The 23,005-nt window shown below is 47.5% G+C and overlaps 1 protein-coding gene across 3 annotated transcripts in view; it reads right to left on the bottom strand.

Moving 5' to 3' along the window:
* ARHGEF17 (Rho guanine nucleotide exchange factor 17) overlaps window positions 1-23,005 on the bottom strand; it is a 371,957-nt gene that overhangs the window by 35,139 nt on the left and 313,813 nt on the right. For all 3 annotated transcript variants that reach the window (XM_068266634.1, XM_068266632.1, XM_068266633.1), the window contains 5 exons: window positions 16,783-16,959; window positions 14,795-14,845; window positions 13,848-13,957; window positions 11,066-11,151; window positions 5,065-5,183 (listed from right to left, as the gene is read on the bottom strand). In XM_068266634.1, the coding sequence (XP_068122735.1) occupies window positions 5,065-5,183; window positions 11,066-11,151; window positions 13,848-13,957; window positions 14,795-14,845; window positions 16,783-16,959 (543 nt within the window). The remainder of the gene's footprint in view (window positions 1-5,064; window positions 5,184-11,065; window positions 11,152-13,847; window positions 13,958-14,794; window positions 14,846-16,782; window positions 16,960-23,005) is intronic.

Raw genomic sequence — 23,005 nt, forward strand, 5'->3', positions numbered from 1 at the left:
GATCAGGAGCCCAATCTGGCGTAATATCATAAGGTCACCAGAAAAAGGAGTAATAATGAGAGTATACTCACACAGCTAGGTTGCTGAAGAGGCAAGCACTTGTACAAGCATGTGGGGAAGTACTGTCCCCACTCGGCCTTGTTCTTGGAAAGGTCTTTGTCGCAACTCCAAAAAAAACTTTGCTCTAGGAGATCTTTCTTGTGCATGCCCCCCTGAAGAACACTGGAGGCGCCCGTGAAAGCCAACGGTGCTTTTATATGTGATATTTCATGGGCGCCCTGGATCAACAACTTCTTCTGCGGAAGGTACAGTAATTGACTCAAGGAAGCGGCTTTGACAGTGAAACGCGTTGTTGAATGTGCATAATACAAGTTTGAAGTTTAATCAGGCCCGGATTTACCTCACAGGAGCCTATGGGCACAGATGTCCTGGCTTCCTAGACTTCACCCTCCATGTACCTACAAACCCCTTCAAACCGCACCACAAGTGTGCTGGCTGCCCTTCCTTACTTCCATTGCCCTTCATAAGTAGCTGCTAGTGCCCCTTAGTATTAGGTAGCTAGAGGCTGAGCATGGGGCAGCATGGTGGCGTAGTGGTTAGCTCTCTCGCCTTGCAGCGCTGGGCAGCACGGTGGCGTAGTGGTTAGCTCTCTCGCCTTGCAGCGCTGGGTCCCTGGCTCGAATCCCAGCCAGGGCACTATCTGCAAAGAGTTTGTATGTTCTCTCCGTGTCTGCGTGGGTTTCTTCCGGGCACTCCGGTTTCCTCCCACATTCCAAAAACATACAGATAAGTTAATTGGCTCCCTCTAAAATTGGCCCTAGACTACAGTACTTACACTACATAATATAGACATATGGCAATGGTAGGGATTAGATTGTGAGCTCCTTTGAGGGACAGTTAATGACAAGATATATATATATACACTGTACAGCGCTGCGTAATATGTCGGCGCTATATAAATAATAATAATAATAATAGAGGAACCTCAGTATTAAGTAGCTAGAGGTGCCCCTGACTGATGGGAGATCTCATCAGTGGAATGCGAAGCGCTGGGTGAGTAACCTTACATTCTCATCAAGACTCTGCATAGGGAAGGAGGTAGGGGAGTGAGACGTTTTTCCATCATCAAGGTGCCTGTGGCACGTGCCTACGTTGCCTTATGTTAAATCTGGCCCTGAGTTTATTCGTATTTCCTACCTCCTGACTGTTACTTCTTCAAGGTAGGAAAGATCATTTATTTGTATTTCTCTGTCTACCTTGGCTGAGGGAAATATCACATATACACACACACCATTGGTGTTCACAGGCACCTCCAGCGTTCTTCAGTTTAAACTTGGTGCTAACACCCCCCTTCCAAGGAGAAATTCAGGAGATCTGCAGCCGAGTCCAGACACTGATGAGCACCAAAATGTAGGAAGCGTCTAATCATGTTTCTGGGCTCTTGACTGCTGCACGCTCTGCCGCGGCTGCAATTGTGCAAAACAAAATCATCTGCTTTTCCCTCCAGCGGGATGATAATGGCGGAAAGTGTTTACAGGTTACCAGAAAACCCATCAGTGTGTCTGTTTCCTGGAGAGCGTCTGTACCGACCCCATTCCTGTCAGTGAGCGGCCCTCAGAGGGTGACTCATGCCGAGGTGTGGTTGTTTAACCTCGAAATAACCGCCTCACACCAATTGGCGTTAAGTCCTGGGGGAGGAGATTGTGATCGCCGCTAACAGACTGTCAGATGGCAAAACCGCCATCTATTTACATTGTACAGCGCTGTACTGGGGACAGCCGTGACACTCTTCTGTCCCCCTGGGAGGCTCAGAGAGCGATCGGCTCTCATAGGCTGTCTATGAGAACAGATAGAGGTTATTGGCTGGCGGGGGAAGGGAGGGAGGGTAGCATTAAAAATAAATTAAAAAAATAGCAAAATGTATTTAACCACTTGCCGACCGCACACTCATACCGTGCGGCGGCAAAGTGGTAGCTGGAGGACCATGCCTCCCTAATTAATCAGGAAAGGCCGCTCGCGCGGGCGGCCGTTTCCTGTTAGATCACGGAGCGGGTCTCCGTGAATAGCCTGCGAGCCGCTGATCGCAGACTAAATGTAAATGTAGGAGACATATGTCTCCTTTGTTTACATTGAACGGCGCTGCTGCGCAGCAGTGCCGTAAGGCAGATCGGCGATCCCCGGCCAATCAGCGGCCGGGGATCGCCTCCATGTGACAGTGGACAGCCTGTCACTGGCTGCACAGGACGGATAGCGTCCTGTGCAGCCCCGATCACTGGGGGGGAGCAGGTAGGAGAGGGAGGGGGGAATTTCGCCGCGGAGGGGGGCTTTGAGGTGTCCCCCCCCCGCAACATGCCTGTAGACCGGAGCGATCAGACCCCCCCCTGCACATCATCCCCATAGGGGGGAAAAAAGGGGGGCGATCTGATCGCTCTGCATGTAACATGATCTGTGCTGTGGGCGGCAGAGCTCACCCAGCACAGATCATACAAAACAGCGCTGGTCCTTAAGGGGGGGAAGGCTGGGTCCTCAAGTGGTTAAAAAAAAAAACAACAAACATTACAGCAGTGATCAGAGCCCACCAACAGAAATCTATGTTGGTGGGCAGAAAGGGGGGGTGGAATCATTTGTGTGCTGCTTTCTACAGCTCTGCAACAAGCTCTTAAAGCTGCAGAGCACTGAAGTGTAAACAAATAGCCTGGCCACTAGGGGGGTGTAAGCCTACGGTCCTCAAGAGGTGAAAGAGTACCTACATTATAAATTACAGTTTTCTTTAAACCAAATAAGTTACCAAGATATATAAAATCGCACATAATAAAGTGTGATTTTCCCTCCTCCAGGGTCCATATATCAGCATGAGGAGAAAGAAGGAGGTGCTACTACAGATATAAATGTGAGTCTGTTCTATCCACTAGGATGTACCACATGTCAATTGTATATGTTCCGCTAACTGTACACAGAGCATAGACTACATATATGCATTGCCATTCAGACCTTTATTTGGCCGGAGGTGCTCTTTAACATATTTACTAAAGAAGCCTTGTAGTGACATATAGTTGAATGCAGTAAATTATTCAGGATACCCACTTTTACCCCATTGCGGTGAACAAGCGCTGTTAGCGCGAAACGGACGTCTGCAGGGGGACACAGACCTGGCGCCCACTATATCCGCTTTGCATCTAAGGACTGTATGCTGACTGTAAGTGATTTTATCCATTTTTTCAATAAACAATCCCTTTTGCAGTGCTGGCTTAGCCCCACCTCTCCCTTCATTATCAGACTTCCTGTATGTCAGTTTCACCCAGGGCTGTAGAGTTGGAGTCGGGCAATTTTGGGCACCCAGAGTCGGAGTCGTTGATTTCATAAACTGAGTCGGAGTTGGGAGTCGGATGATTTGTGTACAAAATCCACAGCACTGTGAAGTATTAGACTAAGGAGTCGGAGCCATTTTGGGCACCTGGAGTTGGAGTCGTGGTTTCATAAACTGAGGAGTTGGAGTTGGAAGATTTTTGGACCGACTCCACAGCCCTGGTTTCACTTGGCCACTTGCTCTTGCGGGGGGTGTGGGGTGCGTCATGTCCGTGGGGCCACAGCTTCCTATAGCCGCTCGGGTCCTGTGCTGATGGTGAGGCCGGATGATGCGGTGCGCGCGCGTCACTCGTCCTGGGATATCTCCTGGGGTGGGGGAGGGCGTGTGCATGCATGCACGACGTGACGTCAGGTAACGCGTATGCTTGCGCAGGACTTGGTGCTTGCGCGTGCGCAAGCATACAAATTTCCGCACCAAACAACTCAGCCTTAGCCTATTTAAGGCTTCTGACACTAAGGCTCCCCGCTGATACCTCTGTCAGTTTGCTGTGTGTTAGCATTGCCTGCCTCCTTGTTGTTCTGCTGTCTGTTCCGTTACTGACCCGGCTTGTTCGACCATCCCTGCTCCACGCACCTTAGTTCTGATCTCGTTCTGTTGTCTACTTCCTGCCTCGTCCCGATTGCCTTCCGACTACGCCTGTCTGCCGCCTGCTCAGACACGGATTGCCTTCTGACTACGCCTGTCTGCTGCCTGCTCCGACCCGGATTGCCTTCTGACTATGTCCTGTCTGCTGCCTGCCCCGACCCGGATTGCCTTCTGACTACGCTTGTTTGCCACCTGCCCTCAAACCCAGACTGCCTTCTGATTACGCCTGTCTGCCATCTGCCTCCACCCGGATTGCCCTTTGACTTTGCCTACTTGCCGCATGCCTACTGACCTGGATCTGTCTGACTACGAGTATTCTCCTAAGTGTGGTGTCGCTAGTTCTCTCAACCACTGTCAGAGCCTCGCCTGAGTGCGACCTGGTGTGCACTAGGCAGCTTAAGTCCATCGTCCCTTGCGGGGCGCTCTGGTGAGAACCCGTGGTCACTTAGACCCCATGCTCCTGGGAACTCAGTGGAAGGGTCAGCTGGCTGCTCACCAGCATAACACTGTATCTATACAGTGCTGCATATTGGTATGTAGCCCCCCTCCCCCCGAGGCTCAGCCTAGGCTGATTAGCTTCATGGAATTATTCTCCCAGAGCATTCTGGGAGACCAGGTATATTTTGTACTGGCTTCGGACCTCTCAGTAAACAAACATTCCACAGAGCTGCACCTGCCAGCAGTAAAGATGTCTCCACCTGTGATTAATTTCTGAATTAAAATCAGGGTGAGGAAAGATTTTACAACGGAACAACACTGACTAAATAATTTATAAATGAATATTGTAAAAAAAAAAGGCCAGCGTTTTACAATCTGAAATTTTTCACAGGTGATGACATCTTTAACCTGTGATCTCTGCGGAATGTTCATATTTACTGAGGGTTCCAAAGCCAGTAGAAATTATACCTTGTCTCCCAGAATGCTCTTGGATAATTCCACATAGCTAAAAAGCATTACTGGGAGGGTGGAGCTACATATTAATATACAGATATAAGAAGTGTTTCTGATGCTGAATCCAGTATAATTACCATAGAAGTGGCTACCCTGAATAATGTGTTGCATTCTGCTATGTGTCACTACAGGGCCTCTTTCAAGGTAAAGCGTACCCTCACCTGGTGGGGGAAGCTGAGGGTTTCTGACAGTTTGCTGATTTGGCCCATGGTGCTCAGATCCTCATCCAGTCTGCCGATAATCTTCTGGACGCTGTCTCGGTTTGAGGCCTGGGATGTCCCTGTGTGACAAAGTTATTAGTATTAGTTTAAGTTTGCATTGAGTAAAAAAATGAGACATTCCCCCTCTGCAAGTGGCTCGCTCAGGCAGGTTATTTAATTTAATGAGGCAGCCCCTCTCTGCCAATCCCTCCATTGGTTACCAGTTGCCCAAAGGATCCAGTTTAAACTTCTCACACTTGCATACAAAGCTCTACACAAGCTATCGCCTCCATACATTTCCTCTTTAATCTCCAGATACCTCCCCGCCCGGACCCTCCGTTCCTCACAGGAGACCCTTTTGTCCTCCAGCCTAGTCACCTCCTCTCACTCTCGCATCCAAGACTTCTCACAGGCTGTCCCTCTCCTTTGGAACTCTCTCCCTCAGCCAGTTCGTCATGCCACGAGTCTGGAAACCTTCAAACGTACTCTGAAAACACACCTATTCAGACAAGCCTATAATTTGCTATAGGCTGCACTGAAGGCACACTGGCTCACCCACTAATCCTTGTGTTTCCTTCCCTTTTGTTTCCTCCCCACTACCCTCTAGATTGTAAGCCTGCAAGGGCAGGGACCTCCTCCTAGTGTTTCTCATACTGCTGTTATTTTAACATATGCGCATGTACGCAGAGGCGGGACAAGGTCCTCCAGCACCCAAGGCTGAGACACTAAAGTGCGCCCCTCCATCCCTGCCACCCCAGCCGTCACACACTGATTGCTATTAGACTAAGAGGGCCACAGGGCCCACAACCTCCCCAACACCTTAATCTCTAGTTATCTGGCTTGCAGTCACTGCCATGTATCCCCTTTTCTTATTTCTGTCTGCTTCAAACACAATTAGGAATGACAGCTGAATGAATTCTGCGCCCCCTCCTACACTGCGCCCTGAGGCTGGAGCCTCTCTCGCCTATGCGTCGGCCCGGCCCTGCATGTACCAACTACATATCAACTATGTATGTATCTGTATTTATTCTATTCAATGTCATCACTGTACAGTGTCTTGTATTTCTTATGTATATTTGTTCCCCATTATTTGTTTGTACTATGTACAGCGCTACGGAAGATGCTGGCGCTATATAAATAAAAAATAATAATAATAGCCAATCCCCAGCACCAAAATGGCTCAATAGGTGCCACTAGAGCCATGATTAACACTGATGGTCAGCAATAAGGGGTGCAGAGGTTGTGACCGCACCGGGCGGCCCCGAGCGGCTCTCCCTTAACCGCAATATTAGCTCTTTATTGGTCCTGTGCTGGTAATAATCACTTCTATAGATGCTGTAAATAGTAATCAACAGACTGTTCCCCATCCCCTTCTTGCACCTCTCTAGTTGTCCTTGGCAGGTGTTGGTGCGCTGTATCAATTAATATGTATAGAGTGCTTGGGGGGCCCCCATGTTAAACTTGCCCCAGGGCCCATAGCTTCTTAGCTATGCCACTGGCCGCGCATCCATTCTTCCGTATAGGCCACTGAACCATAATTACCTGCTTTGTGTGTGAGGGAAATGAGTCAGAGCAGCGCTAATCAGAAGCCAAAGTGGCTCAGGTCCCACGGCTGCACAGAATTGCTGAGGTCACGTGACCCTGAAATAAAGCTCTTCAGAGTGTGTGTTGGTATGGGGGGGTGGGGGGGAGTAGAAGGACATACACTAAGGGGGGAGGACTTAGAAGAACATTTGGCAGCAGACTGCAAAGTGGAGAACTTGCTGGTTGCTGTAGCTCTAGGGAGGGTCACATGATCAGCAGTGCAACATCTGTAAACATTGAAGAGGATGGGGCAGGACCAAGAAGAAGCAGATTACATAGTCATTTTCAGAAATGACAAGCTTGGTAGATTAGAGCATAAACATTTGCCCAGCTTCCTTTGATACAGTTTCAGGAAGTGTACTGCAATATTGTATACTTTTTATTGCGTGCACCTTAAGGCTGCTTTCACAGTGGGACATTAAAGTCCCATGTTACAGCAGCCAGTAACGCAGCCTAACTCACAGCACTGTAAAATCAATTGTGCTGTTCACAGTGCCCACGTTGCGTTACATTGTAACGCAGCACGTTTAAACAAAGTGCTGCATGCTGTACGTTATACTGGGCTAAGCCACGTTAGACTGTTTACACATGCTCAGTAATGTTGGAGGAGGAGGTCTCCCCTCCTCCTCCGCAGCCAGCCACATGGATAATTAATATTCACTGCACTGTGGTGACTGGTAGGACTGTAGAGTTGTCCGGATCATGAACGGATCGTTCATTTGATCCGGATCTTTTTTGTGAGTCGAATCATCCGGATCATCACAATGAATGATTTGGTTCACAGTGTATGTCTGTCTGGAAGAAACAGGAACATACAGAATGTACAGTGCAGGGAAAGTCCTGTCCTGCTAGTCATTTCACCCAGTCTGCTTCCCTAGTAAAATGATTCAAATGATTCGGTTCAAAGATCCAAATATTTTCAATGATCCGATTCAAATGATCCAAATCCTTAAAAAGATCCGGACTTCCTATCACTAACCTGGAGCGGCTGCTTTGAGGGCTGCATAAAGCAGCTCAATCTGACGTCCAACTTCAACACCACCATATGTTGCGTTAGGGGCACGTTATGCGACCATAACGTCCCCTAAAATGCAACATCTTGGTGGGAAAGTAGCCGTATGGCCAGCCTTAGAATACTGTTCCCCAGTTGTTTTCCTCATCCGCCTGTGTGTTGTCACATTCTGTATTATCGCTGTAATATTATACTATACATATTTCTGTGCATGATGTGTTATTCACTGACATTTACCACTCCCACGCTTCTGTTTCTTCATTCATCGCCTACCACTGAATATAGCAAAACAGTACCAGTCATTGCTTCTCATAATGCTCGCTTCCATGTAACGAGCCTGGCATGCCTTTTCACTAAGAATATATATATATACTAACAGGTTATTTTTGTTCTTGCAACCATCTAATCAGAAAATCACACAGCAGCAAAGCAATACATAACATTCATACAGATGCCGGCAAAGATCTTCTGTTAATATTCACTACTCCAAAAATGGGGAACATAAATGTGATTTCAGAGTCCTATAATTTCCACCCAAAACGACTGATTTCTTTCTAAAAAGAATTGATTCAGAATGATTCGATTCCTACCATACACTGCACAATTTCCAATAGATTCCAGCAGGAAATCTATTGAAAATCGATCGAACTGCAGATTTACACTGTTAAGGTAGCCATACACTGGTCGATTTGCCATCAGATTCGACCAACAGATAGATCCCTCTCTGATCGAATCTGATCAGAGAGGGATCGTATGGCTGCCTTTACTGCAAACAGATGGTGAATCGATTTCAGCATGAAATCGATTCACCATCTGTGAAGCTGCCGCCCCCCCGCCCCCCGCATACAATACCTGATCCGGCAAGCGCATGTCCCCCGGTCTCAGCTGTCTTCTGCTCCGCGCTGGGCTCCGAGTCCGGCTGGCTTCACTGAATTTCCTGTCCGGGAAACAGTAGAGGGCGCTCTACTGTTTAAACTTCCTGCCGGGACAGGAAGTTCAGTGAAGCCAGCCGAACTTGGAGCCCAGCGCAGTGAAGAAGACAGCGAAGAGAGCGTGGACACGTGCCGGCGGAATAGGTAATGTATTGCAGCTAGCGTCGGTCATCGGGCAATCGAACACCGCTATCAACGCACTCCCAACCCGCTGACGATCTAACAAAATCTTCCGCACGGACGGATCGACGGGAACGATTGATTTCAGACGGAAATCAATCGTTCTGTCGGCGTTTGCACAACGATTTCACAGCAGATTCAATCACAGTGATCAAATCTGCTGTATATCGGCGGGAAATTCGTTAGGTGTATGGGCCCCTTTAGACGTGGTGCAAAGCTATAGGCCATTGATCTGCCAATAATCTTGCCTCGCCCCCGATTGTTAATTTTCCATCCTGTCTGATCGATAGTTTCGATTGATTTTTAGTTAAAATCGATCTGACATGTTGCGGAAGAGATTTCCAGCAGATGTATTGAATCTGCAAGGAACTGAATGAGAAAACTGATGAGTGTATGGCCACCTTAACTCAGATAATCACTCTTTTCTACAGTGGTGAGCAGAAAAGCAATCCCTTAAAGGATAGGTACAGAGCGTAGAAGCCGACCTGGCGAGGTTAGCTTCTCCACTGGAGAGGACCGGGAGCTGCGGTGAGGGCACAGGACGGATGCAGGGGGCTGGAGGAAGCCCCAGGTAAGTGATTTTTTTTTTTATTTGCCTGTACCTATCCTTTAAGGGATTGCTTTTCTGAGTTAAGGTGGCTATACACTCATCGATTTTCTCATTCAGTTCCTTGCAGATTCAATACATCTGCTGGGAATCTCTTCCGCAATATGTCAGAAGAGACATGCCTTTTTTGTTTGCCTGTACCTATCCTCTAAAAACGCAAGGCATTGCACACAAAAAATGGAGTGCAAGTGAATCATTGATTACCGTAAGGGCTCGTTTCCACTATCGCAAATCTGCATGCGTCCAACGCATGTGGATTCGCACATGTAATGCAAGTGGATGGGCCTGTTTCCACTGTAGCGTTGTTGAGGTGCGTTTTTTTCAGCGGTGAAAAAACGCACAAAAGAGCCGCAGAATTCGCCTGCGAGTGGAATGCAGGCGAATCGTCGCTAATGTATTTAATAGGGAATTCGCATGCTGTTTTGGTATGCGAATTTTCATGCGAATTCGCATGAAATCAATGGAAAAGCACACCGGCATTGCCATGGTTAAATTCGCATACATCGTCATCCATGCGAATTTTCATGCGAATTCTGCCGCAGCGATTTCGCAACGCAATAGTGGAAACGAGCACTAAGTCACTAAGGTCCAAAACACATGAGATAAAAATTGGTGTAAAATGACTACAGGAAGTCATCATCACTGAGGTTCAGGGGATAATGAATCCCTGCTAACATGATTTGCTAATTTGCTGCTGTGATTATTCAGGTTGGAGCGAGCTCTGAGGTGTCCCACAATGCTTCACTGCTGAATATGCAAATCCCCCATTGTTGTCCCTGGAAGCTAGCCACACCTCCAGATCCGCTGGAATGCAATGATGTGCCATCTTGTTTCAGATTCCTTGATCCTCATCAGTGCATGGTTAGTATGGCTCTGTGGTTTGGATATTCAGCAGTGTTGCATTGTGGGAGACATATGCTCACTCTAACCTGAATAACCGCAAATACCTTCTGTTTTAAGAAGGCAAAATTCTGCACTACCCTGCATATCAGTAAAGTCCTTTTACACACTCCTAGGAGTTCTGCTTCACCATGAGCTTGCTGGACAATCTGTAAATCTAGGTGTTTTAAGGTCTACCTCATACATGCCAAATGAATCCATGCCATGCACTGATGAGGATTAACCAATCAGAAACAGTCTGTATGCACGTTGGATAAGTGTGATTCTGTACAAATAACAAGCTGACACATTGTTGCATTCCCGCGGATCTGGAGGTGTGGTTAGCTTACAAGAACAACAAAGTATAATTTGCATATTCAGCAGTGATGCATTGTGGGAAACATCTCAGAACTCACTCCAACCTGAATCATCACAAATACCTTCTGTTTTAAAAAGGCAAAATTAGGTTTTACATGGCTACTAGAACGCGCCATTCTATTATAACCGTCACCGCTAGGGATTGTGGGAAGTGTAGTTTCCAACAGTTGATGGAGGAGGCAGTCTCAGGGCTAAAATAATGATGTCATTGGGATATTCAAAACTACTATAAGGTACATGTAAGCTTATTGATTATTTCTGAAAAGTGTTTAAATGAGCCTAACCAGCAGAGGGTCAGGCACGTGTGTGAAGGGTTTTAGGTTTTTCTCCTGTATTTACTTTTCTTACAAAGAGATGAGTAATGGGTTTTATCACAGCAAGGCGACCAACCTTTGACAATATCCACGTCTTCCAGAGGCAGCTTCCACAGCAGCTTGTACTTGCTGGAGATGTCAATCACGCTGGCCGCCGTGTATCTGAAACACAAGGAAGAGTTACTGCTGCAGTACCTACACAGACCAGCAGATGGCAGAAGAGACATGTCCTGTGATCACCTTTATCTGCAAGCTATTCTCACTTCTGACTTGTACTATAATGCAGTGTTATTGCTGCAGTACCTACACAGACCAGCAGATGGCCGAGGAGACTTGTCCTGTGATCACCTTTATCTGCAATCTATTGTCACTTCCTACTTCCACTATAATGCAGTGTTATTGCTGCAGTACCTACACAGGCCAACAGATGGCAGAAGATACTTGTCCTGTGATCACCCTTATCTGCAAGCTATTCTCACTCCTGACTTGTACTAATGCAGTGTTATTGCTGCAGTACCGACATAAACCTGCAGATGGCAGAAGAGACTTGTCCTGTGATCACCTTTATCTGCAAGCTATTCTCACTTCTGACTTGTACTAATGCAGTGTAATTACTGCAGTACCTACACCGACCAGCAGATGGTAGAAGAGACATGTCCTGTGATCACCTTTATCTGCAAGCTATTCTCACTCCTGACTTGTACTAATGCAGTGTTATTGCTGCAGTACCGACATAAACCTGCAGATGGCAGAAGAGACATGTCCTGTGATCACCTTTATCTGCAAGCTATTCTCACTTCTGACTTGTACTAATGCAGTGTAATTACTGCAGTACCTACATAAACCTGCAGATGGCAGTAGAGACTTGTCCTGTAATCATCACTTTATCTGCAATCTAGTGTCACTTCTGACTTGTACCTGCCCTCTGGCCAGCAGGTAAAGCTGCCTATTGACTATAAAGCTACATACACATTTTCTATAAATAAAGGTGCCCACTAAATATACAATCTTGATTGTACAATCTTACCACTTCTATGTAATATGAGTATTAATATTATTTTTTAGTATTTATATAGCACCAACATATATCACAGTGATGTACAGTGAGTATATAGCCTTGTCATCCATTCAAACTATATTCACTCAATTAACCTTTCTACTACATAGATTTGGTAGGACCGTACAATCAAAAGTGTATCAATAATGGTCACCTCGGCAGATCGTTCAGTCTGGGAACAATATTTGTACAAACACATAGCTTGGCAGCCTATTCAGTTCTATAGAGAGGCTTCTGGCCTAACATCTTGTTCTGTTCTATGGAGGACCTACCCAATCTGAGCCCCACCATCCTAGCAGGCCCTCTCCTCTCCCTTTCCACCCTGACATGCCCCAATCAAGCAGGACCACCAGTTAATCTGACCCTTTCATCCGCCTTACATAAACAAACAAACACAGAACATTTATATTGCGATTTTCTCCTGGCGGACTCAAAGCGCCAGAGCTGCAGCCACTAGGACGCGCTCTATAGGCAGCAGCAGTGTTAGGGAGACTTGCCCAAGATCTCCTACTGAATAGGTGCTGGCTTACTGAACAGGCAGAGCCGAGATAAAGCTGATCCCCCCCCAATCCTGGCAACCGTCCCCAACCACACACGCAACTTCAAGAAGGTGACACGAGCCACTGAACGTTATGGAGGCAATGACGTCTCAATCCTGGTTTCCTGGATTATGAGGCCAAGCTGCTACTTTTCTACTCTGTCCTTCTTTACACACTGTCCTGTGAAAATCAGGCCTCTAACCCTCAACATCCCTTCACCTCCTTCAACTCCCTACTCAACCCCACCCCCTTTCCCCTTCTAGTTCCACCCTCTCAGCCAACGACTTCACCACCCACTTCATTGGTAAAAATGCAGCCATTCAAAGTGAAATCTCCCTACATCCCTCGCTTCCCTACCCCCAGGCTGCTGCCATGCTCCACCCCCTACCACACATCAATCTCCTTCACCCCTCTATTTTCCTCCCCTCTACCACACCTTAAAGAATATCCTAGCCCTAATTTGAAAATTACACCCTGTGTGTGTTTGGGGAGGTGTACATAGGCTTACCGCACCTGCCTGTGGCCAGGCATCGTCTACAGTTCGCCCGCATTGCCTCCCGTTACTCATTTCCTGGTCAGTGTAGTTGGCGCCCTTTGACCAGGATATACTGCGCTGCACAGTATGTCCTATTGGGCTTCCTGTGACAGCACTCGCTGGTGGAGCGTGCACACACCAGCGTGAGGACGCACCCAGCGTGCTTGTGCTTCACCGGCCAGTGCCGTCACTGGAAGCCCAATAGGACATACTGCCCATGTGCAGCGCAGTATGTCCGGGTCAAAGGGCGCCGACCAGGACGACAGCCGGCGACCTCACCAGGAGGATGCAGAGCCCCGGAGAAGGGGAAGAAGAATGTCAGCCGACATCGGGACCCCCGGGAGGTATGTAGAAACGCCCGCTGCGCGCTATACTCTGCACACAGCCTTCGGCGGCAACCCCGAGCAGAGGTCGGGATTACCACTCTTAGCTGCGGTTTTCCACCCCGACCCTAGCTCGGGACTACCGCCAAGGAGGTTAACTCTCAGTGGAGCACCTATTCCACTGCCTTACCTGGTATGTCCATTCCCCCTCCCCTTTATATTGTAAGCCTCTGGCAGGGTCAGAAGTTGCTCGGTGGGAGACGTGACACATCTTGTAGGAGCGATCAAAGTGTCTAGTTGAAGCTACTTTATTTCCCTTTGGACATAACATAACCCGGATAAGAGAGCCCCGTCACAGGAATAGAGGGCAGTGATGAAAGGAAGGCAGGTGTCGCCCAACGTACAGGTTCATGGAGCTGCGCCGCAGGGAGCCGGACTTCCTCTTCAGCGTGGTGCAGAGGAGCAGGTCTGTGAAGAGGAACAGCGACCGGTCCTTCTTACCGCCAACCGCTTTCTACAGACAAAGAGAACTCAGTTAATACGGGAATCTGAAAATGTCCACATCTGCTGGGGGAAAAACTACAAGACTTGTAAAAAAGGTGCCACAAAAAAAGCACACAAGAACCAACAGGTAACCGGATGCACTGTGCCAACCACCTCTAGGTTTGGGTACATTTAACATTTAGCCACCCCCCCAAAAAAGTTAGATACTCACCTATGCAGAGGGAAGGCTCTGGATCCCATAGAGCCTCCCCGTTCTTCTCTCCATGTCCTCGTTCCTCCACTGTCCCCCGCTGGCTGCGTCTTCAGGTCTCCTCAGAAGGCTTTGGAAGTACTCGGAAACCCAAGTATATCTAAAGCCCTCTGAGGAGATCTGAAGGCTTCTTTGACACTAAAGCCAGATCGTTGTAATGGGGGCCCGGCAGAGGAGTGAGGGGATGCAGAAAGGATCGGGAAGGCTTTAATGTTGCAGAACCTTTCCCCTTCTTAGGTAAATATGTATTTTTTTAGGTGGCTACATGTGTCCTTTAAAGGGAACCCAAGCCCATTGACAGTTTGCAATATTTTGGGATGTGCTGGGAAAATTATTCTGTCCTGTGCGGGCCCCAACTCACACCTTCCAGGACTTAAAGGATCTTCTGTCTTGGATACTACCGAACAAGTTCAGAGGTGAAGGCCATGACTCAACAGGTCAGATGGTTGTAGTGACAGTGGGACCCACACAATACTTGGCATATGCTTTTAAGGCTTTGGTTGATTGTTGTATAACCATACCAGTGACCATAATTAGTCTTGTTCCTCACATTATCCTGACAACTATTTATGGAGAAATGACCACACGGGGACTCACCACTTCCACCACCATCTCTTGTCTCACAAACCTCCGGAAGGGAACTGGCAACTGCAAAGAGAAGAAGAAGTAACATTACTGTCCATACCTGACCCAAACTATACTTTTTAAATTAACCACTTAAGGACCAGGGGTGATTTCGCTGATCTGTGCAGCGTGGGCTCTACAGCCCACAGCACAGATCAGCAAGGAGGCTGGGCAATCAGAATTACCCCCTTTTTCCCCATTAGGGGGATGTCCTGCTGGGGGGTCTGATCGCCGCCGGCTCTGTTCGTTCGGCGGGGGGGGCTCCTCAAAGCCCCCCTTTGCAGCGAATTTCCTCCTCTGTCCCCTTCCGTCCCTCCCCTTCCTCCTATGGGCAGCGCAGGATGGAGATCCGTCCTGCGTCGCCTAGAGTCAATGCCGGCGAATCAGAATGCGGCGATCCCCGGCCAATCAGAGGCCGGGGATCGCCGATCTACGTCACGGCGCTGCTGCGCAGCAGCGCCGTGTGATGTAAACAGCGGGGAATACTTCCCCGCATGTTTACATTATGCGTGCAAGCCGCGATCGGCGGCTCGCACACTGTTCACGGAGGCAGTCTCCGTGAACTAGCATTGAAAGGCCGCTTCCATGCTATACCACTAACGACCCGCCGACGCCTATGGGCGTTAGGCGGTCGTTAAGTGTGCTCTTCGCTGTCTGGTCCGCTCCCCCTAATACCCGTCAGAAAAGTTTGACTTTCAGAAAAAGTCAAAACTTCAAACAGGAAGAGGCGGGCTCCTGGCATCCATCCGGCCCACTCACGCCCCTTTTCTGCTCCATTCACAGCCCCACTAAGCTTGCTCTCAAGTGGAACTTTCGAGATCGGCACCATTTTCTGTATAGAGGTTCCAGATTTCAGAAAGGAGTGGCAGGGGGTGAGTATAGTATTAATGGGCATATGTTTATTTTAGAGGGTGCTTTTCAGTTCAGTTGCCCTTTAAGGTTAGCTATTTTCCTAGCTGCCACAGCGATAGCAATAGCGTTTCCCTCCCTCTCATGCATTTTCCATCACTTAGAAACCCAAATTTATTATGCAACAGATTTCTACAGGGAAATGTATTCACTGGGACATCAGAAAAGTATGATAAGTTGTCAAATGATCATTTGCTGGGCACCAACTAAAACATCAGTACCGGGTGGCGTGTGCCTCCAGCTGAAGCTCAGACAGGGAAAGCCACAGCTTCATGTAGATTAGCCAGTTTCTAGTATAGAGGTTACAAACTATCACGTAAGGGGACAAAAATCTACAACATAGTCTAAGTCCCGGGCCAAATTGTTTACTAAGATTTAACATTTATTGAACAATCTCAAACAAAGTGATTTAACTATAGTGACTGTTGCTGGCCTGCCTCGCTTCTGCAGAGAAACACATTGGAGCAGTTTAAAATTTACCTGCTGCAGTGCTGCTTCTAGTCTCCTCTGATCTTCCTGATAGCCACACCGCTCTATGCTACATATTTCTGGCTCCTGAGGCATGTCACGTGATCAGGAAGAGGAAGTATGGAAGAACAGAGCGTGCGACTGCCAAGAAGAACAGAAGAGATCACTGGAGCAGGCAAACATTACACTGCTCCACTGCTACGTGGGGAGATGGTGTCAAGGAGGGAAGGTGTATAGATGTGTATATTTGACCTCCCAGTTACCAAGGGCTGGGGGAAGTTTGGATCCAAGTAGGGGGCACCATGCTAATTTCACTGAGGAAGGGGGGGATAGGCTTTGGGCGGATGGTGTGGATTATTGCTATACCCAGTTTAAAACTGACAATGTTTCAGCCAGAAACATTCACCGGTGTGCTCTTCTGGACTGGAAGGCAGTGTGCTGTATTTCTTTTTGCTGGTTACAATGGTGGACATTGGAAGCTCTTGAGGGCCACATAAAATGGCAAGGAGGGCCTCATTCGGCCCATGGGCTTTGTGTTTGACACCAGTGGGTTACAGGGTAGTGGTATTGTAGATACTACGTACATCCTCCATGCCCTCGATGTGGGACTCGATCTCCTGCAGGATTCGGGTGTCTCGCTCCGCCTCCTCAGCGCTCCTCATCCCCTTGTTGATCCTCTCCGCCAGCTGCTTGATCTTCCGTTGGGCACCCAGGAGGCATCCGTGGTCTGGGTGGTCCTCGGGGGTGTGTTTCAGCAGATCCTGCAACGTGAGTGGAGAGTGGAGTCAGCACAGAAAAAGGTAAACCTGTCACCTGACAAAGTGGAGCTGGAAACCATATATCGTCTGCTATAAGTGTGCAATACACAACCTGCGTCATATCAGAACAGCAAGAGCTGCTAGAAGCCTGGTAAACTGGCAGTGATGTATGAAAGATGGGAGTCCCACAGTGAGGCATTTTATTTTATGACGCTGTGCTGGATTTTATCCACTTCCCTAGCGTAAGCCGTGTTTTCTTTTGTCAGACTATGTCCAATGTTTGGCCTATACTGGAAAATGACGATGTCAGATATTATCTTGCAGGATTGGAAAGGGTTTCTTATATGGATGTTTGAAGCCACTGGTATCACACTTTGTCATTGGTGACAAAATGTGTCACACTTTGTCCACTTAATGTGGACAAAGTGTGGACAAAGCGTTGATCCCCGTTGGTACCACGCTGTGCAATCGTTATTATAATGGCGTGGGGGCAGGGCTACAGCACGCGAGCTGGCAACGCCCATCCCCCTACTAATGCTATGTCGCCTCCTTGCTCTAGAGCAGGGGTCAGGAACCTTTTTGGCTGAGAGAGCCATAAACGCCACATATTTTAAAATGTAGTTCCCTGAGAGCCATACAATATGTTTCAAACTGGGACTGTGTGCATGCGCAGCAGAGGGCTGTCCCTGTTGCCATGGTGATGTGTATACAGTTGATCCGCCAGGCAGCGGAAGTGTCGGACACGTCTTCAGCTTCTCTTGGGTTTCAGCAACATCAGCAATTTACCCCGAGAGCCAGACAGGAGAAATACCGACTAACAGCTTGTACAATTATCTAGCTGACTTGGAGGTTGATTCACTTTGTAAGATGGGATCCCCGCACTTTGGCCCAATAGGCTGCCTGTCAAGTGACAGGCAGCCTGTTGGGCCAATCAAAGTGCGGGGATCTCGTCCTACAAAGTCACTGGACCTGACAGGGTCCAGCGTGGGGCAATTGAAGCAGCTGTTCGTTTTGGGGTAGCGCAAGTAAAATAGTAAGGGCCTATTTCCACTACACGCAGATTGGATGCAGAAAAACTGACTTCAATGAATGTCTATGGGCCTGTTTCCACTAAACACGATTTTTCTGTTGCAGATTTTCCCATAGGCATTCATTGGAGACAGTTTTTCTGCATCCATTCTGCATCCAATCTGCGTGTAGTGGAAACAGGCACTTATGCATGCTACAGCATTAGCGTGCCTACTTTGAAAATGTTACTTGCGCTGCCACACTAAACTGTGCTGCTTGAGCAGTGTAGCTTAGTGAATCAACCCCTTCTGATTTGTATGTGAGCCAGATGTAGCCATCAAAAGAGCCACATCTGGCTCCCGAGCCATAGGTTCCCTACCCCTGGTGTAGAGCAAGAAAGTAGAGCCCCGTCTGCATACACCTGCAGCAGCACTCCTGCCACCACCCACCTTCCCCTAGCATCTGCTGGGAAGCACAAGGGTGATCACAAAAAAGGATTGACAAGCATTACACTAGTTGTTATTGACCCCTCATCAGGTGTTCCGCTCCTTCTCTCCTTAGCATGCTGGAATTGTGGTTTTATTGCACCCGTGAGAGGTATACTTTTTATGAGTAATCTAGTATGTGCAATCATTTTGTCTTAAAGCAAACCTGAACTCAGAACTTCCTCCCTGCTCTAAAAGATAAGCAACAGCATAATAACCTTTACAGAAAAAAACATGTGTTTGTTACAGCTGACACAAATCCTAAAATAAATATGCAGTGTGTCTACTTCCTGCTTTCATGGAAGCAGATATAGGGTAAACATTCTGTGTTTACAAATTAGCTGCTCTGTTGAGGCAGCCTGCTGTCACAGCTGAGAGATCAAATTACACTTGTGATTAATCACAGATGAGGGGGAATTGCAGTCTAAACTCTCTAAATCCATACAGGGTGCATTTCTCTCTATGTTTCCTTCTGTCCCGTGCAAGAGTTCAGCTCCACGTTAACTAATAAAATGCTCAGTGTGTAGGCGATAAATATATTTAATCAAGCTTGCTTGCTTGCATTTTCAGTTCTGCCCAGTAGGTGTCTCTCTCTATCTCTCTTTCCCACAGGGGAGAACAACCTTTCCTTTTATTATAAGATGACTATTATTATTATGGATGGCATTATTATTATTATTATAATTATTCCAGGCTGCATTTGTGCTTTGAGTTTGTGATTACTTTAGTGTAATATATAAATAATAATAATAAAAAAGGAAAATTACAACATGTTTCATTCAACAGCTTATTAAGTCACAGAAACGTAGACAATTTCTTTTTACAGCTAAATTCTGGTATTTACCGGTAGATGATTTAGTATAATATTACACTATTACTAGTTTAGCAATGGGGAGGAGGAGGCTGTGGGTGCAGTGAAGGTTTTGGCTGGAAAGGGGATTCAAAGAGGAACTGTAATGATAATAACGTAATTAATACAATTACTGTTTTTACAATATTCATTTATAAATGATTTAGTCAGTGTTTGCACATTGTAAAATCTTCCCTCTCCCTGATTTACATTCTGAAATTGATCACTGGTGTTGATATCTTTAATTCTGCCAGGTGATCTGTACGGAATGTTCATTACTGAGAGTTCTATTCACAGAGGGAGATGCTGGTTGCTTGACAGTTGGATACTGCCGTTATTTCCAGGGCTGTGGAGTCGGAGTTGGAGTCGAGGAGTCGGGGCAATTTTGGGCACCCGGAGTCAGAGTTGGAGTCGTTGATTTCATAAACTGAGGAGTCGGATGATTTTTGTACAAAATCCACAGCCCTGTTAAGTATTAGACTAAGGAGTCGAGGAGTCGGAGTCGAGGCGTCGGAGTCTGAGCCATTTGGGTACCCGGAGTTGGAGTCGGAGTCGTGGTTTCTTAAACTGAGGAGTCGGAGTCGAAGTTGGAAGATTTTTGTACCGACTCCACAGCCCTGGTTATTTCCCAAAATGCAATGAGATTCACAGATAGCAAACTGTCAGGGCCATGACATCACACTGTGGGAGGAGTTCCGCCACTATATCAGCCACACAGACTCCCCCTGATGATCTATTCGAGTAAACGTAAAGATTTCTTGGGGGGAAAAGAAGTATCCGCTACTGATTGGAATGAAGTTCAATACTGGATTTTAAGTTCCTCTTTAAAGCAAACTTAAAATATTTGCTTCTTAAAAAGTTGCAGCTAAAGCAAATCAAACTGTCCATAAAATAACAGGTGATGAGGCCTGTAGACAGCAAAATATACAGATGCCTCTTGTGATGCCCCTTTGATTGGGGTCGCCGTAGGGACACTGATTATGATCTTTGCCCAGGTGATGTGCACCATGCATGTGGCTCTGATCTCTCCCCTGGGCTGCCATCAGAAATTTTGGGGCCCCTCACACCATCAGGCCGGGGCTTCCCCCCCTCCCTGGGCCCACCCACTGGTTGCTGTGCCCGCCCACTAGCCACCCCTCCCCCGTGTCTGTGCGCAAAGTGCGCTGTGACAGAAAATGTGCATGGCTCCGCCACTGAAGAAAGCATCATGCACAGTGTGATGTGGCAAAAAGTGGGCGTGACCATGGCATGTTGTGGGTGGAGCCAAATACTAGCAAAATACAGGTAGTCCCCGGTTAACAAATGAGATAGGGACTTGTAGGTCCGTTCTTATCCTTTATCTGTTCTCTTTTGTCCCCTCTTTTCTTCCTGTGCCTCTTTTGTCCCCCTCTGTCTCACCTCAGTTTGTGCCTCTTTTGTGTCCCTCTGTGTGACCTCATGTTCCCATCTCATCTCTTTTCTCCCTGTGCCTCTTTTGTCTGCCTGTGTTCCCCCTGTGCCTCTTTTATCCCCCTGTTTTACCTCTTGTCCCCTTCTGTCTCAGCTTGTGCACCGGTATAGGTAGCCTGGTATAGTTGACCTCAGTATAGGTAGCCAGGTATAGGTGGTTCCAGCCTTAGTATAGGTAGCCAGGTATAGGTGGTTCCAGCCTTAGTATAGGTAGCCAGGTATAGGTGGTTCCAGCCTTAGTATAGGTAGCCAGGTATAGGTGGTGGCCCAGTATAGGTAGCCTGTAGCCAGATATAGGTGGTGGCCCAGTATAGGTAGCCTGTAGCCAGATATAGGTGGTGGCCCAGTATAGGTAGCCTGTAGCCAGATATAGGTGGTGCCCCAGTATGTGTAGCCTGTAGCCAGATATAGGTGGTGCCCCAGTATAGAAAGTCAGCTGTAGCGGGCTCATTAATCTGCTCCCTACGTTCAAGCACTGATGTCACTCTTCTCTCAGTGCTGGAACGCGGTGTGCTGGTGAGCGAGCCGCAGGCCCACAGCCAGCACATGCGGCCCTTCCAGTACTTTGGGGGGCCCAGGGCCCCCAGAAGCCCTGGGCCCCTCACTGCAGTGTCAGTTGTCCCCCCCTGATGGCTGCCCTGTCTCTCCCTCTACATACACAGAGTACACATTACAGATCACATCCCTCCCCCGCAGGGCTGCTGTGAGTCAGACCTTCTGGGAAGCTGTTTTCCCTGCTAAAACATTCTGGCAAACTAACATTGTCAGCATACAGACAGATAGAGAAGCTATTTATGCAGGCAAGCTTGTTACGTAAGTGACAGGTCCCCTTAAAATTGTTCTTCATTGAAAATGCAGGCTTATTATATTCATGAACTTGTATAAAAACAGCAGAACCTCACAAGACCCCTCTATCAGCCACAGCCACTTTCCCTAACCCTCTCCTTCTATAATGCTACGGTAAGTACACACCATACAATTTTGTGTTAGATGGTTCGATAGTTAATTTCCGATATGTCCAATCTTATTTTCAATCGTTTTTCTGATCGATTTCTCATAGAAGTGAACGGGAAAAGATAAGAAAAGATAACAGAATCGAATATTGATCGGAAAATCGAATCGGAAAGCTATCGGCCGGAAAATCTTCCGAAAAAATGCATTGCGTGTACCAAACATAACAGACTAAACTCAAGTGGGTAATGGCTGTTCACAGAGTCAAGCCTAAAGGCCCGTTCACACTTGCAATCGCAGAATGGCAGCGATTACCGCCGGCGTGTTGCGGGAGTGATTTTCCAGCGATTAGCGCGGAAAAATCACTGGACACTGCGGCGGTTTTGGAGCGATCGCGATTAGCGTGCTGTGCACGCTAATCACGATCGCTAATCGCGGAACGCTCGTCACGGGCAAACCGCTGCATGTAGCGCGGTTGCGGTTATCGCTAACCGCAACCGCAGCAGTGGGAAAACTGCCACTCGCTACATTGTGTAGCGGTTCTTGCAGAACCGCTAGCGGTTTGCCGTGAGCGGGAATCGCGCGATTCCCGCTCAGGTGAGAACGGGCCCTAAGAGCTCTGCTGCTGCTGCTTCCTTATCCTAGCACAGAACTAGGAACTCACTCTAGGCTGGGGAAGAAATCTGAGGGCAGAAGTCATGTGGAAACAGGTCAGTTAATCAATAATAAGATTATTTTAAAGCCTAAATCTAGACAGGAAAAAAAGCAGACTGACGCATGTAATGTGCATTAAGTACCTTTTTGGTTTATTAAGTTCTAAATAATTATTTCTTCAAGGTTTTTCCAATATCTGAGCTGTTAGCAGATCTCTAAACTTCTGACACCAGTAATTGTCTGCTGAAGTTACTACAGTGTAGTCAGATTTGCTGTCACGTGGAACTGAGTATCTAGTAATGTAACGTAACCAGTGATCAGTGGTGCGACTAACAATATGAAGAACCTAGAAAACTCCATACTGTCCCCAGCCTGAAGCAGATGCAGGGCTGCCTGTTGGCTGCACACGCCATCCCTCCTCCTAGATGGCATCATTTGAATTATGAGCTGGGGACCAATGATCTTGTGACCAGAACGATTATCTATTCATACAGGTATATGGTTGCAATATTACGGAATTTGTTGGAATAAGGTAGGGACTTGCAAAGGTACATAAATGTATTTTTTCTTATGTCACATACTAGGTAGTTCTCAGTCAAGGCAGACAGATGGGGCCATTTCTGTGTGTGTACAGCGTCCCCTAGAGATCCAG

The sequence above is a fragment of the Hyperolius riggenbachi genome, chromosome 2, assembly GCF_040937935.1.
Source record: "Hyperolius riggenbachi isolate aHypRig1 chromosome 2, aHypRig1.pri, whole genome shotgun sequence".
Lineage (NCBI taxonomy): Eukaryota > Metazoa > Chordata > Amphibia > Anura > Hyperoliidae > Hyperolius > Hyperolius riggenbachi.